Below are 16381 nucleotides of genomic sequence, written 5' to 3'. Positions count from 1 at the left end.
AGGCTAAATTTCATTAAAATAAACAGATGGCGCCAAAAACAGAAGATAAAAGTTGCCATACAGAAATAAGTGCAATCAGTCTTGACCTAATCTGAACTGTAATTCTTAACTGAGACAGCAACATCTCTGAGGAAGTACATTTGTAGAGATTATTCCAATAATTTTAAAAGGATTTGATGAGAAGTCTGTTTGATATTTTACACCAACACTTTTCACATGTTCATTTACTTATAAAAAAATATATATATATGGTTAATTTAGAAGGTCCTACCAAAATATTCTCCTTATTCCCTGCAAATATAACATAACTCAAAAGCATAATTCCATTAATAAATAAACAAATAAATACATAAATATCATGTTAAAATACTGATCAGATTCTAAGAGGGAAGAAAGGATGGAAATTGAAACAACTTTGTCAAATTGTTTACAATATTTAGGAAATAAGAACCACTGGTAAACATATTCAATGATATTAATTGAACAATGTGTCGATAAAATACAGACAATGCAGCATTTTTAACATTGGAAATTAATCGATGTTATTCCGCTCCAGAAACTGTAGCTGCAGCAAAATTCTGTTCGGTCGAAAACATGAATGTCAATTAATGTGCCTACTACCAACGAACTGCATTGAGGAGATGAAGGAGGGGGAAGATGTAGGAGGAGGGGGAGGAGGAGGGGGGGATGTTCTGAAGCTGCCATAGAATACCATTAATACCACATTGTTAGAGAGATCTTTCTTGTGATAAGAGTTTTCTTTGCTTAAGGTAGAATAAAATAGCATGATGACACCAATTATATTATTTGATACATGTGGCTGTTGGGTAGTATTTCATAATTCCCACAGTAAATTGTTATTGTTATGAAACATAGTTTTATGTATGTCTCATTTTGCAGTCCATAACACGTGCATGCACTTTCTCTATAAAGCTTCATGGCTCTGTTTTTAATTGATAATGCCTACTCTAATCAACAACCATGACAGAAGGATCAATCATGTCAATAGGAATTAAATCCACCACTGACGACTGACGGGCAATGTAGGTTTCTTTCATGACCTGACCTACACAGAGAATGTCCCTGTTTAACTATCTGGAAAATCTGTCTTATTAATAAAAAGTTGGTAATCTCCTGGCTGGCTGACTGGCCAGATAAGGTCTTCTATGGCTCCTCGATCTCCTTTTGACTATTTTTTTTTTATGTTCCACATTCAAAAGTGAATTTTGAATTGTACCCAAACACAATACATCAAAGTATAAAGTACTCCTAAGTAGTAACAGATTTACCTGTCGCCATGGGTACATTTGTTCTATTTCACAATCCTACAAGCAACTTGTCTCCTGCAAGGCCAAATGTTGTGGCAAGGCACCGCATATGGCCCTAAATGCCATTCAACTAAGTTTAAATTTAATCTCTGGGACACTGATGGTAGTTTTGTATGTTGGTCATCGACTTGCTTCAAAGTTTTTCCAAATTTTCATTTTTAGTCAAAATGAGAGTACAATTGATCAAGGACCTTTTTCTTTTTTTTTTGGTACAATTTATTTCTTTTTTTTCCCCCACATATTCTATTTTAACATTTTTTGCTTTAAATATCGATAGATCATTGATCTGTCTGAAACTTATCATGTTCGTCCCCAACACAACCTTTTTTCATCTTGGTCTTGTTCACATGTACAAACAAAAGTCAAATTAGAATTTTTACAAAAAGACAGATTACTTTTTTTTTCAAAACCAACTAGACGAATGACATTCAGTGACTGACTTCACCATACACTACAGCAGACTTGTGGCTCAAGTTAATTTGCAACATCCAACCAGGGATGAGTCATTTAGCCATCCGTGATCCAACGACTTGTAAGATCTGACAACCGAACTATGGCCACATGCAACTACATGGACTGATGCATTATGGTCTGGCCTTTTAACAATATGTTGAACCTAAAATGTAGCCCTTTGGGTTCCTCAAGGAAGGCTGGTCATTCCCCCCACATAAAAAGAGAAAGGATTTGGCAGAAGACATTTTACGTTTGTTGGTGCTGACTTTATAGACAACACTGTTCCAAAACCTGTTAGACATCATTGAAAACGTGGGAAGTCTGAAACAGAAAGCACTTTCAAAATCGTGAAATATCATGTAAACTGTATTCATAGCAGTTTCAACAAGTGTGTTCAAGGGCAAATTAACACACCATGGGGGGTCTTAACTCAAACAACCAGTTGTACAATCAAAATTGTTTCTAAAAGAATCTGTGAATCTGGTTGTGTTCCCAGAGGGACACATCCACAATTTTGTTTTCGGAAAGGAACGTGTCAGTCTTTCTCGACCACAACCTTCAAGACTTTTTTTGGAGCTGTTTGCATCAAGGAGACTTTCTTGGGTGACAGCCTCTTGTGTGACCTGCCACAGAGCGTTGAAGCCGAGGAGAAAGAGGAGGAGCCTCCACTGACCACTGGTCAGGACGAAAAATAATTCACAACGTCTTCGTCAGCATGATTCAACGGCATGAATTAAAAAGACCAGGGTACAATTATTACAAACAGAACAATACAGAATAATGAATGAAGCTGGCAGGGTGCCATCACGTTGGGCGATCGGTAAAGATAACAATGGATCCGCTGGAAATGACCTTCGCTTCACACGAGGTGGTGCTCAAGTCACCGTGGCGACAATTAAAGTGTCTTTTGACTTCATCTTCTACGATTGTCTTCTACTAAACCACTGAAAGGGAAGTCACCAGCCATGTGTCAGTAACGACACTTTGTTCCGTCGTACATTTTTAGCTTCAGATCAAAAGTCTATGTTCGGTTTAATAAACTAAAACGGTTGCCTCGTGGCCTTCCCATGTCCTTGTATTCTGTCTGTCTTTCGGTGAGAAATATCAAATCGTTATTCACGTACACAGCAGATAGCTATTAAACAGGTGGTTACCAATGGCTGCATGGGTGTAATATCAAAGAGGTGGTTACCCATGGCTGGGTGTAATATGACAGAGGTGGTTACCCATGGCTGGGTGTAATATGACAGAGGTGGTTACCCATGGCTGGGTGTAATATGACAGAGGTGGTTACCCATGGCTGGGTGTAATATGACAGAGGTGGTTACCCATGGCTGGGTGTAATATGACAGAGGTGGTTACCCATGGCTGGTTGTAATATCACATGGACCTTTTCTCTCTAGCATGAGCCTCAATATTTAACCACAGACCCATTTTCTCCATACAAGGGGCCCCCGGGGATTCAGTTCTCTTTCTATTTTTGTGCAATGGCTTTTTTTTTCTTCACCCCATTACCATTTCAACCGACTGATTTAGTGAATGGTTTGCAGAAAATCCTGTTAAATTATCAAACCACTATCCAAAAGGTTTCTGAAGGAGTCGTAGCCCCCGCAAAATCACTGCAGATGATTTTCCTGGACGACCAGTCAGGGGGTGCCATTGGTCAATTTTTTTTGTTTCTTGTTTTTTATTTTTGGCCATTTGCTTTGAGAAGGGAAGCAGTGATTGTTTGATCAACAAAAGATAAGCCAAAATGAAGAGGCAGAAAACACAAAGGAAAAAGCTTCTTATCCTGCTCGTTTCTGAGAGGGTCATCAACTGGAAAAGCTGCTATTCACGGGACACCCAATTCTAACCTGTATTTACCAATTCAGTTGCATCTGATTGAAGCTACATAATAACATTTCTCCAATAGTCTCCATTTTCTAGTAAGTATGCAATGTGGTCTCTTGAGGTAGGCTAACCATCTTGAGGTGTATATACAGGAAATATTTGTATCCTAAGGGTAGAGTACATGTGGCCTGCAGTCAGCTGTTACATAATATTGTCAAAAATGGTACATTTACAGAGTTTCTGGTTGCTCATTTAAGCAGAGCCCTAACATTTTCACATAAAATGCACACAAGAAAAAATTCAAGTCCATGATCTAGTAATTTAACTCAATACTGTACAAAACACCATCACCAATGCCTACCATCACCAATACCCACCATCAACCCTGCACCCATTCCCACCTCTATGTCCCTCCCCCTCCCCCCCCTCCCCTCCCAGCACCAAATACAAAAAAATTAATCTTCTTTTAATATGTTCCAAATCCAGAAGAAGGTTTAACATCAGATCCGAAATTTAGTTTGGCAGCTCAAAAAAAACAAATTTGATATAGTAGCTGGATACATAAATTTGAAAACTGTGCCTAATACCAGGAAATCACTATCAATCAATCAATTACATACAGTACATAGTAAGTAAAACACATGGCTCTTCCTCCCCCCATCCCCCCCCAAAAAAAAAACAGCAGATGGTTTCTCAGGACTCAAATGTATTGCTATTGGTGTTGTCGTGTTGATCTGTTTGGTTTTTAAACACCCAGGATGAAATACAGTATATACATACTACAACATACAAGAAAGTGCTCTCTCTTGCCTTGCTGATAACTTTCAGAGGGTGGTTGACTATGAAATGTACGGTACCATACAATGGTACAGGTCTCTGTAAGACTTAATTAATAAGGTCTTACTATTGAAGGAACGAAACATTTGAAGTCTAGTTGTAAAAAGTTCTTACAATGCTAAGCTAATACTAAAGCTTCTTACTGTGTTCATATATTTTCAATTCATTTCAATTCTTCCTCCTCTCACCCCCCTCCCCGCCTGCCCTCACCCCTGCCCTATCCAACCCTCCTCTCCAAACACCCATTTCCTTGCTTTCTAATTTAACACAAGGATTAAATTGGAAGGATCCATTAGCCATCACCTTATCGTGATTCATTTGAACCCTGCACCAACTAATTGGCTGTAGTTTTGTTCCCACATCACCAGTCACGCAAAATTCATTCTGCAAACAATGACAACCCACGCGCCTAACTTCAACTACAAAAACCTGTTTGCTTTAAATCTCAGTCATTTTGGTTCACCGCAACGGTTCTTGTTTTTGATAAACCAAAAACAAAAATGATAACTTGAATGGAAAAGATCCTCATCGTTACAAACACAATGGTAGGGCTCATTCTGTGTCTGTAAGTCGTAAATTAAAATCAGATTGTTATCACTTGATCTCAAATTTTCGGAAGTTTTTACACATGTATCATTCCCAACAAAAACACATCCCCTGACAACAAGTTGAAATTGTTATATAGATTTATAATAACCTGGGACTAATATTTTGTTGTATCTGTATGTACTATAGATCTCAAAATCCCAGGCAAGGCCATAAAAAACTGCAAATTTAAAAAAAAAACTATCGAGTGGACAATTAGCTGAACGTATACTAAAAAAGATATTGTGACTCTTTGAAATGTATTATGCTGGCACAGGCTAACTCAGCACCTAAAAAACACTGTGAATCCGGACTGCTATAGCATCTATAGGTCAAGAAAGAAGGGGAGGGGGAAAGGAGCCCAGGGTAAACGGTGATAATGGATGTGATAAAACTAGACTTTACAAGTTTAAAGATGCATCTTCGGACTGCCTTCACGTCTGATTCACAAGTTAAGCTTGTGGTTGCATGCACAAATTGCTGTGTTCAAAGGTTTAAGTGGCCATCTTTTCAATTCTTTCTATTACATCCCTTACACAAACATCTTAAGCAATGTGAGAATGAATGGTATTTAAATAAAGACAGGGGACTATGAGATGAACCAAGTCCCTTTTTTATCCCTGTCTGCCTGTCATGACAGTTAATTATATATACAGTAGGGGAGTTAATCATGTTTAGGGCCAACCAGGGGGTATCTTAGGACTAAATATAACTTAACTGTGATAAGCTGTGAACTTGCCAGTTGCATTCAATTGAGACTTAACAAGTTTGCTGCATCGATGAGTTACTTTTGAGGCAAGCTGCCTCGGGCTGTCTGTGAGTTCTAGCTCAATCTGACAAGTAAACAACAGTTGTTGACAGAATAGCTTAGCAGAGATTTCTTGAACATTATGCTCAGAATAATTGGTCTTTTGAGCTCGATTGGGTGTACAGTGTGTCTAGGATCGAATTTGTTTTAAGAGGGCATTGAAATGAACTAACGAACTAATGAACTAACTTTAAACACCAATTTTAAATCCATCATTCCGTATCAGAATGTTTGACGGAGGATAAAAAAACTAAAATAAGAAAGATTAATCGATGATTTAAATGGAAAATTCATAGGTGCCTACAGTGGAATTACGACCTTCCTTATCGGTTCCGAGCCTCTGGACGTACAATCAGCATCCATAGCCTAGTGGTTAGGGTGTCCGCATATAAAGCGGGAGGCACAGGTTCGAATCCCGGTGGAGGCTGGAAGTTTTTTCACTGTTCTGGATTTTCCAACTCACTACAATTTCAATTACATATATATATATATATATATATATATATATATATATATATATATATATATATATATATATATATATATATATATATATATATATATTTAATTAGTTTGTTCTAAGTTCTTAATGGGAATCCTTAACCATACGGAAAGTATCTTGTAAAGTATGACTATAGTACATAAAGGTACAGTACCTTACACGTAGCATCTGTTCAACACATATGAAAGGTGTCTTAAATGCCCACAAGATGTTGTGCAGCCATAAGTGACCTTTAGGCTATAATATTTACTTGTAATCCAGCACTTGGGATATGTCCCATCAGGTTAGTGGTTATCTCTGCTAACACAAGTCGAGTATGGTCCTTATTGTGACGTCATTGTCAGTGTGTTAACTAGGTCAGTCTTTATTGAACTATTTGGTCAAACTTTATAATAGTCTCCTTTCAACAAATACCACCCGAGTGTTTGTTCAAATTTCATAGAGTCTGTTTGCTTTCCAATCTCAGCTGAATTAACTGAATGATATGTTGGAATAATCATAACTGCAGACCATAAGGTAAAAAATATAATAATATAATGCACTACTCTCCTCATATTTGATGGTAATCAGGTGGTATTTCTGTCCAATAACCATGTCAAACTGTGTATTAACCCTTAGTATCTTTGATCTTAAAATAAGTCTCCGAAACATATCAATGATTAGCCATTTCCATATATTGAGATGTTTTTCTTCAACGAGTCAGAACAATATATACCTTGTTACAGTAGGTATACCCAATGCCCACATGGCATTAACCATGATACCACAGTGCAGTAACACAAAAAGGGGTATAATATCTTTATTACAATGAAAAGTCTTCTAACAAATAAACTTTGCAGGCTCTAGGGACAAATTTTCTATTCAGACTTGTAACTTTACAACAATTAAGGTCAAAATTTTTGACAAGGAAACCCAAATCGAGAACTGCTTCTACCCCTCGATGTGTAAGAAGAGTTAAAACGTTACATTGAACTTGTGTGATCCACTGTATAAGTCTGAATTTTAATCATAGAGTATTAATTAATTAATTAAGGCCCAATTGACCAGAGCTTAGTGAGTTTGAATGAGTAATGTAATTATCGAAATTCTCCTCCTTAGAGTGACTTCCATAAGGGTAATTGGTTGGTCTGTGCCTTGTAGAGGAGGATTCAGTTACAATGAAACAACCAGCAAGCACTAAAATTCAAGGGCCTTTTACTTGTTAATGAAATCATAGGCAGCACTTTCTATGCCTGCATCTTTTAACATACTAAGTCCTTGATTCTGAAAGAATTAAATTCCTAATTGAAACAAGTAACTCCACAATATACATGTAGTAAGTGTATAAATTGGATCTACACTTTGTAATGCACACAGTTATATAGCGTACCATGTAATTGAGCCTACAATGACCTGTTATCAAAGGTATAGGCCCAACCTCAGTTTTTTTAATCATTAAACCTTAGATGATAACCTCTAAGTAGTAATGCCACATTAGATTTAATAATATCTCCTTGGATGACCATGCTTGCACTATGTTGAGCCCAAACTACTTGAAGAGTCAAAATTGCTTTAATGTTAAAGTACTTACTTCCAATTTCTCACACATTTCTTTTCTTATAAAACAGAATCTCAAACTTCAAATTTCACTATACTACAAGTGCATTTAACATACTTTACTACAAATATTTTTGAGATAGGAAGCTCTGCGTTCCATGCAGACGATACGCTTCAGTGATTTGAAGTGCTAGTGTTGAGGTGAACAAAGATTATGGTTCAAAAAATTACCTTGGCAACAACAAAATTGTTGTGATAAACCTTCCATGGTAACAATATCTAGTATACATGTTGATATTAGCTATGTTGTAACTTCTCTTATTTTACTAATTTGATATGTTTCTTCCCCTAACAAAAACTCTCACAAAGTACTCAAGGTTACACCCTTTACATTTTGTACAAGAAACCATTTTCCTGCTCAGTCAATTTTACATCCATGGCTAATATATATGCTTTAATTGGTTGCTAGTGAATGAAATATGAGAAGCAACAGAAAGATCTGTACAATACATGTCAGTGACAGTCATTAAATAATGGGTCATATTTTCTCCATGCAGAGCAACAATTGGACCACTTACTTTAGAAGCCTTTTCTCTCATGGCTCAAATTTCAGAAACTTTATTGATAATCTACTGTAAGTGTCAATTTATCAGGGATCCCTCACTTTTGTTGGGTCTGTTTTCTTGTTGCTTTGCAGTCTTGTTAAGCAGAGTCTACTATGGATTTGGTACATTTCTGGTTTGGGAATTGGGGTTTGGTTTACGTTTTTTCTCAGTGGTTTTAAAACAACTTCATTCAACATAGCTGCACGGAAGTGATGATGAATGGGGTGGGTGCCTTCACCTCCCTCAGTATTTGAGAAAGTTGCTAGATGTTGAGGTTCACTAGCTCTTACAGGGTATCTGTCAGATGGGGATTTAAATGGCAGTCCCTGCAGGAGCAGGAATGGACGTGACAACTACATGCCTGCCTCATAACTCTCCGAACACTCATGTTGTTCATCCATGGTTTCCACTTGGATAGGGTTTCAAGTGAGCTTCTTTCAGCTTCCTAACCCCTTGGGCAATACTTAACTAAAGTAAAGTTAGGCTTACAAACTCTCATTTACACCAGTATCACTACCTGTTACTAACCATTACTAGTAGCATAGTAGGCCTAACGTTACTGCATAAGTCTCATAATATAGCCCAAGTTCGGCCTAAGTAACGACTAGGTTGAGAACAGGTACAATAAATGTCCAACGACACGGTTGACAATGATCCTAGTTTTAACTAAAATATACCCCCTGAAAACTAAAAGTAACTCACGTCTTCATCTTGCCAGTCACCGAGAGGACTTAGTCGAAGAGAAAGGTCATCATCAATCAACTGTAAGCCTCCATGGGAGAAAAGCGAGGACATCTCCGGTTCTATTCCCATCGTTTGCGCCATAATGACAACAAAATATTGTCGGTGTTTTTCGACTTATACGTATAATTTCACTTTCCTTGAGTGATGAAACATTAGGAAACTTATTTAAGAGACCAAAGAACTATGATAAAGAAGCTTCCTGAGCAACGTATAGCTCAAACCTGGACGTCCCGCCTACATGAAGTGGTACCCTGCAGGTTGCAGTGGATTGTTTGAATGAATGAACCGTTCTATACTACACTGTGTGTATATATGATATGTCGACGCGACTCGTCTAATCTTTGCTACTCGACTCCAACTCAATAACTTTAAACCCATCAGGTTCGTAAGTGCAAGTGAGTGCTGCATTGATTATGCATATTCATTAATAGGCGGGGTTACGGGTGTAAACATTTATCAGCTGTTTTGTTTTTTCTCACTCACGAAATACTAGTCAACGGTTAACTATTCAGATAGCCGTTTTGGGTTAACCTTGACTTTTTTGTGTGTGTGCATTTTAAAAGAATGAAAGGTTGATTAGTCTTGACGATGCACTATGGCTATTTTTTTATAATAATACATAGTGGTTTAAACGTGATGACAGTAATACGCAGTCTCAATGGATAGGGTGCAATTGATGTACTGATTTTCCCACACTATTCACGAGAGATTCGCCCACTCAAAATTCGCAAGAGTATGAAAAGTAACAGGACGTAAAATTTAAGCAATTGTTATAGCTATTTTTCAGACATTATTTACGACACTCGTAAGCCTGTGTGATATCTGTAGACTTTTAACTAGTATCTGTAAAATTTCACCTGTTCAGTTACAACTTGATAATTTACCTATTGATTGTTAACTTTAAGGGGTCATTCATGGTAAATATAACTAAAAGTTGTTTTAATATTTGCAACATAATTTGTTTTGTTTTTTTGTTTTTTAAACATTTTTCATTATATTTTGTATAGGGTCTTTGCCTGTCCCACCTGACCCCCTTAATCTACGCGTTATCTTTCTTAACGCTTTATTGATTAATCTGTGATTAAATATCGTTACACTTGTGAGGGTGAAAGTTTTAAAACAAATGACAAAGCGATAGCGGTTCAGCAGAGGCAAAAGAAACTTGTCAATCTATAACTCGAATATTCATGAGGGATCAGAAATTACACAGGAATAAAAGATGATTGAAGCGTTTTTGTTTTTCTGACTTGTCAAGCCCACACACAACCTCAGGCTCACCCCCATCCCACCCCACCATCCAAAAATCCGACCAATAAGAACATTTAGCCGTTACTATGAGGAAGTACAGTCATAAATTGATAGTAAACAGAGACATGAGTTTCACATGTACAAGCATATAGCTACATGTCCTTCATCTAGTTGTCAGGGGGTATGTCGTAAGGTAACCAATTTGATGAAGCAACTGAAATGCACATGCTCAGGAAAATGAGGGCGGTGTCTACATGGACCAATTAGAGTTCCTCTATAAAGGAACTCTAGAACGGACCAGAGCCGTACATAGACATCTATACGGGCTCTGGGCTCTGCGGGTATGAGATTTATCACTGAGAGCAGATCTCTTGGAGGCAAGCATGTCTCTTTCAAGCAAATTCCACCATTTCACGTCCTAACACTGTAAACGGAAGGACATGTAGTGTACCGACGCATTTGACTGTTTATATATACAAAGAATGTATAAAGGCACTCCATTCATCGTAATTGAAGTTCAGCTATTTATGACGGGACGCGGATGTCTTTTAAAAGGGACAGAACAAACAGCCCCAGTATTCAAAATAAACCAGAAAAAAAAACAGAAGTACAGAATCCCGTTAATCAGGATCAGTAGTATATATAAAGGGCGAATCGTTGAACGCGCAAAGAGCTCGGACTCACTCCCACCGTCCCCTACCCCGCCCAAGATCCCGTTGATCAGGATCAGTGGGTACAAAGGGCGAATCGTTGAACGCGCTAAGAGCTCGGACTCACTCCCACCGTCCCCTACCCACCCAAGTTCCGAATCATTGAACGAAAAATACAGTACAGGAAGGACAGAACACGGATTGTAAACGAGATATTTTTATGACTCGATGAACAACGGAAAATTGACTGGGAAATTATAAACCAACTGGGAAAGAGCAAAGATCGGGATCCTCATCAACTAATGGCTGGATATAGCTCAACAGAAGAACGTCGGGGTCGCCACAAACTAAATTTGTTGGATAGATCAACAAGGGCTATAGGTACTGTCCAGTTGGTAGAGAGCACGGATTGCAAACAAAAGGTCACTGATTCGAATCCCGTTATAGCCGACACAAACAGTTCGTTACTGTTTCGGTCTAAGATGATGTCTAAAAGAAGACGTCACCAAACAAACACATATCCGGTGGCACTGAGTTAAAGAGTCATTCCTTCGGCCAGCTTGGTTCACTTGACAATGGACATGGTGTCGATCATTAAAACTACGAAGTAGGTAGTAAGTGGTCACCCATCCTCTCCCTCGCCTTCATATTGCACTAATATATCTCTTGATCCCTTTTCCATCGGTAGCAAAATATTACTCAAAGCTACGCAATTGACAAATGCGGGTGCGTCGAGAGCTAGAGGCCAATCGCAAAGTTAAGTAAACGTGCCCGCTCTATAAAGTCTTCTTAAATTTAGGTTACATTCACAAAAGTTTTTTTTTTTTTTAATGTGGACGGAAATCCATATCCAGTCCATACCTATACAGATACCCCGGCGGGCCCCCTAAATGACCCCGGGCCATAAATGACCGTAGGCCCCCTAAATGACACTGGGTCCCGTAAATAACCGGGGATGTCGTTTCACTTGACCGTCCAGACCAGACTGCGTCATTCATGTTTTCTGAGTTTGTTAGAGGCCGTGACGATCGTTGAAATGTGAGGGGGAAAAAAAAACCTTGTTTGCTTTTCCAGTCCTTATATTGCTTTACAATAGATTCACCACTAACATATTTGAGAATCACGAAAATGACAAGTGCGTGATATACAAGCTTGTGATCTACGGTCTAGCCTATTGTATCGCGGGGAAGACAAACCTAGCCTACTATATTTACTTATCAATCCGATACAAAGTAAAAGAAGAAAAATGTGTTCGTTTGTTTACATGTCTGTATACTTCGGTAAGAGAGAGAGAGAGAGCCTGACAATTTCAGTCATTTTATGACTGGTTCGGTGACTATGTGGGTAGGCATGGAACGTGGTTTTGTCGTATTGTCTTACGTGTCCAAGAACAAAACAGTTTTGGCAACAATCCATAGCTGAAACTAGGCGTCAACATTTTCATAATTCAAATATTAACTCATTTCCGAATCAGTAGACTGTGATAAATGTTGACGTAATAAACAGGACATAATAATAATAATAAATAGGGGGTTTACACTTATCCTAAGCGAAACACTACATGAATCTCTAATGAATGTCTACTAATTTGTTAATTAATATAGGAATTATGACTCGTTAAAATAAAATAATGAGAATATATAAAGATGGTTTGTTTTATGACATAGTCTTTTTGCATGCAGACCAATGTATAATATAAAATCTATCAATTAAATTGAATATTTTTTTTAAAAAGAGGGCTTGAAAACGTTAATCCTCTAACGGCAGTTTTGTTTGCCTTTTTTTCTGTTCTCGCTTTCTGTTCGGATGTCAAATGATAAACGAATTATCTCGCCTACAACCATGATTTGAGTAATTTTTCCGTTCTTTTTTACATTTTTTTTTTAATTCTCTGCATTTGACTCGGGATTGAATGTTAAGATAAGCATTTTCAATATTTCATTTTGTTTCCTTTCTTTCTCACAATAATACATGTGTCCTGAAATAACTTAGGCTATGAACACCGTAAGGATATGACTGGTTATAACAGTATAGGCCTATAGTGTGGCCAATGTCTAACAGTCGTAAGCGGATTCGTGCAGTATTAAGAAGAAGCACTATATACTTGAGACTTTTAACAGAAATTACAGAATTATGTACACAGTTTTATCGAGAGGGACACATATTATACTTCATGCTCCCGTCATCCTTTAAAGAACGTAACACTAGAGCTTAATTTGAACAACACACAAAATCAAAAGTGAAGTATTTGGTTGGATACTTTGTAGACGGTTCCTATTGAAAATATCAGGAAAAGACAGGTAAGGCGACTTGGGGGGGGGGGGGGTGGTCTTGACAGCATTCAAATGATTGACTTTTATGTTAACAGAGACAGAATTCGACCGTTAGTATAGTTATAACAGAAAGCAGTTCAATTAAAGTATAGGCTATATACATTTGAGCGTTACCTATTTTCGTACAGTGAAAATCAGATTAATGAACCCGAGATTCTCCGCAAACTATTAACGAGATATGTCTGTATAACTATAGCATAGTATAAATAACTATAATCATGATGTGTGCAGTAGCTATAGGTCTCTATAGTTATACTTGTTCACACATTCTTTCATAAGAGAAAACACTTTGACCAGCAAAGTCAACAACTTACATTTACTGTTCAGATGTCACGGTCAGTTGTGGCAGGATTGGGAGGTACAGGAATTGTACCGTATATCGTTTACTTAACATGGACATGCCATATTTACATAAGATATAGCATTGAATAGGCAAATTTTACTAATGCAGTCACAACATGCCATTTTGAATATTCATTTCGGTGACCTGGCTGGACATTCAAATGACCCCATCACTATACCTAACGTGTTTTTGAGTGTACCATGTGTGTGCGTGTGTGTGTGCATGTGTGACTTTACTTTCTGGTCACTTTCAATTTGCGCGCTCATTTCGTCATGAGAATACTATACTTGTCACTAATTAGTCTACCAGACAATAATTAAAACACTTAACGTGTAAGCTGTTGATTATGTATATTGTTAAAATCAGATGTGCGAAGTACGGAATGGAACCTCGACCCAAATGATGTAAGCATATTTTAAAATATATAATAGGCCTACTATATTTATCACTATTCATTCTACCAGACATATATATTATGTTTAATCTTTGCATGCATAGCACCGGAACTTAATATAATAAATATCCTATATATTGTTATAACCGGAAATGACATGAGCTACCATGGTTACTGAGCATGTTATCTCGGCCACGCGATTCCCACATAGGCTATTGTTATATGTACATGCATTTTTTTTTACGTCGGTATTACCGATAGCTTGTTAACTATTATACGTGTATTTTGAGTTGGTTACCACGGTGATAAGTTTTCGGAAAAGGCTCCTTTGCCTAAGCTGATTGGCACTTGAATACCATTATTCACCTATAAAGAAGCCCACACAATCTATTGATGGGAGTCCTAAACAAACAATAGTATAAACTGAAGACCCTATCTGTATTATGTCTATAGTGTGGACTTCAAAAGTACAAAACACAACTCGCGTTGCTACACTTCCATGCATGATATAGGGTATATACACAGTTCCAGGTAAATCAAGGTAATTGAGACCTATAATTGTGTGTTTTGTACTTCCGCTTTTCATCGTAACGAGGTCGAAGTGGTTGTTGCCTGGGCGTCAGTTTGTAACCAGGCAGGGCCAACTTGGTTCAGAATATTCTGTGATAACGGATAGAGGCCATGAGGACAGTCATATACCGGGACCGGGAAAACACCCAGAAGTGGCCCCCGTCAGGCGGAGAAATATTCAAATCGTAGATCACGTCTTCGTTTGATCTTGTTTAGTGGCAAAACTTGCCTCAAATTTGGTTGCCATACATAAAGAGCCCTATACATACCTAGTGATGGGTAAAATATTTGCGCAACTGTTTTTAGAGTGTTATATTATGCTTATTATACATCTACGTATGATTAACACTATTTGACTATAATTATGTAGCATACTTGGGTGTCCTTGTACTTTCGACTTGGGATTGTTCTGTTTTTTAAATATGAGTGAAATGGTTACGATATCATCCCGCTTAGCTGACTGATTCGTTACTATTATTTTGTAAAACAACTGATTTTGACGAAGTTCATGATGTTCAAAATCAAGATCAAATCTTATAAAATACTAACAAAAGTTCAAAACGTATCAAGATATATAGGAAAGAAATTTAGCAGTAAACAGATAAAGGTATTCGTCCAAGAGATATTCCCTTCAACCACCAGGGATTTAGCGTGCCTATTTAGTTTTTTTTTTGTGGGGGGGGGGGGTGGGGGCGTGAAATCGAAAGTCTGCTCAGGATCCTGTGCTTTAGACTACAAAATTGTTCGATTGATATTAGTTTACAGATGTTGCAAGAAAAATCGTCCGCTCCGTCGTTTAACTGTGTTGAACGTGTTTAGTTTAAAGTATTGGCAAATGAATACACATACCGTATAAACAAGTTCCAAATTGTGTATGAACAAATGAAGGAAGTTATATGTGGTATATGTCTGCAGTTGCAGTTCTATATTCGGTACTTAAAAATAATTTCAAATAATCCAAACTAGATAATATAAGATTGCATCATCTTGTAAACCCCAACAAGTTGTTTAGCAATATATAACACACGAGATCATTGATATGCCACGCACGGCTCCATTATTTTGTTTGGTTACATTTTGGTAACGTCGGCTAAAGCACGGAAACTTATACAAAATGTGGGTCGCGAACTAAAATGTGGGTAGCGAACTATTTTTTGGTGGGTCGTATGAATTTTCCAGATGTTTCAGAGATTGTTGACGGAGATCGATTAAGTTTTCTTTCTTTGTTTGATTGTTACAATTACTATTTTTTAAACATCAAGTCCATACTGCCCTAGCTATAGTTTTCATGCATTGTTAGCATGGATTCTTAACGATGAGTGTTTGGTGGATGATGAGTCTTGGCTCTCTCTCTCTGTGTCAAGGGCCTAAAAGATTCCGACCGCTGCCAGTGGCGGAGCTAAGGGTTTTGGTCAGGGGGGCGAGAATGGTCTGTAGGGGCGCTTTCGACACTATCTATGCGGAGCGCCACCACAGGTTGGCGCGGAGCGTACATACTTTTTTTTGAGTAAAGATACTCCCTAGATCGCCGGAAATGACCCTTTCCGGGCCTTGCTAATTTGCAGATAATGTGACAAATGTCAATAGGTAGATGAGAGCGCAGTAAAAAAGT

General features: G+C 37.8%; 1 protein-coding gene across 1 annotated transcript in view; it reads right to left on the bottom strand.

Moving 5' to 3' along the window:
• Positions 1 to 9595, bottom strand: part of LOC139979549 (uncharacterized) — a 30686-nt gene extending 21091 nt beyond the window's left edge. The window contains exon 1 of the mRNA XM_071990472.1: positions 9190 to 9595. Coding sequence (XP_071846573.1) covers positions 9190 to 9312 — 123 coding nt within the window. The 5' untranslated portion in view covers positions 9313 to 9595. The remainder of the gene's footprint in view (positions 1 to 9189) is intronic.
• Between the last annotated feature and the right edge of the window lie 6786 nt (positions 9596 to 16381).

The sequence above is a fragment of the Apostichopus japonicus genome, chromosome 14 (assembly GCF_037975245.1).
Source record: "Apostichopus japonicus isolate 1M-3 chromosome 14, ASM3797524v1, whole genome shotgun sequence".
Lineage (NCBI taxonomy): Eukaryota > Metazoa > Echinodermata > Holothuroidea > Aspidochirotida > Stichopodidae > Apostichopus > Apostichopus japonicus.
The sequence above is the reverse complement of the archived record's forward strand: the minus strand, read 5'-3'. Positions and strand labels throughout refer to the sequence as shown.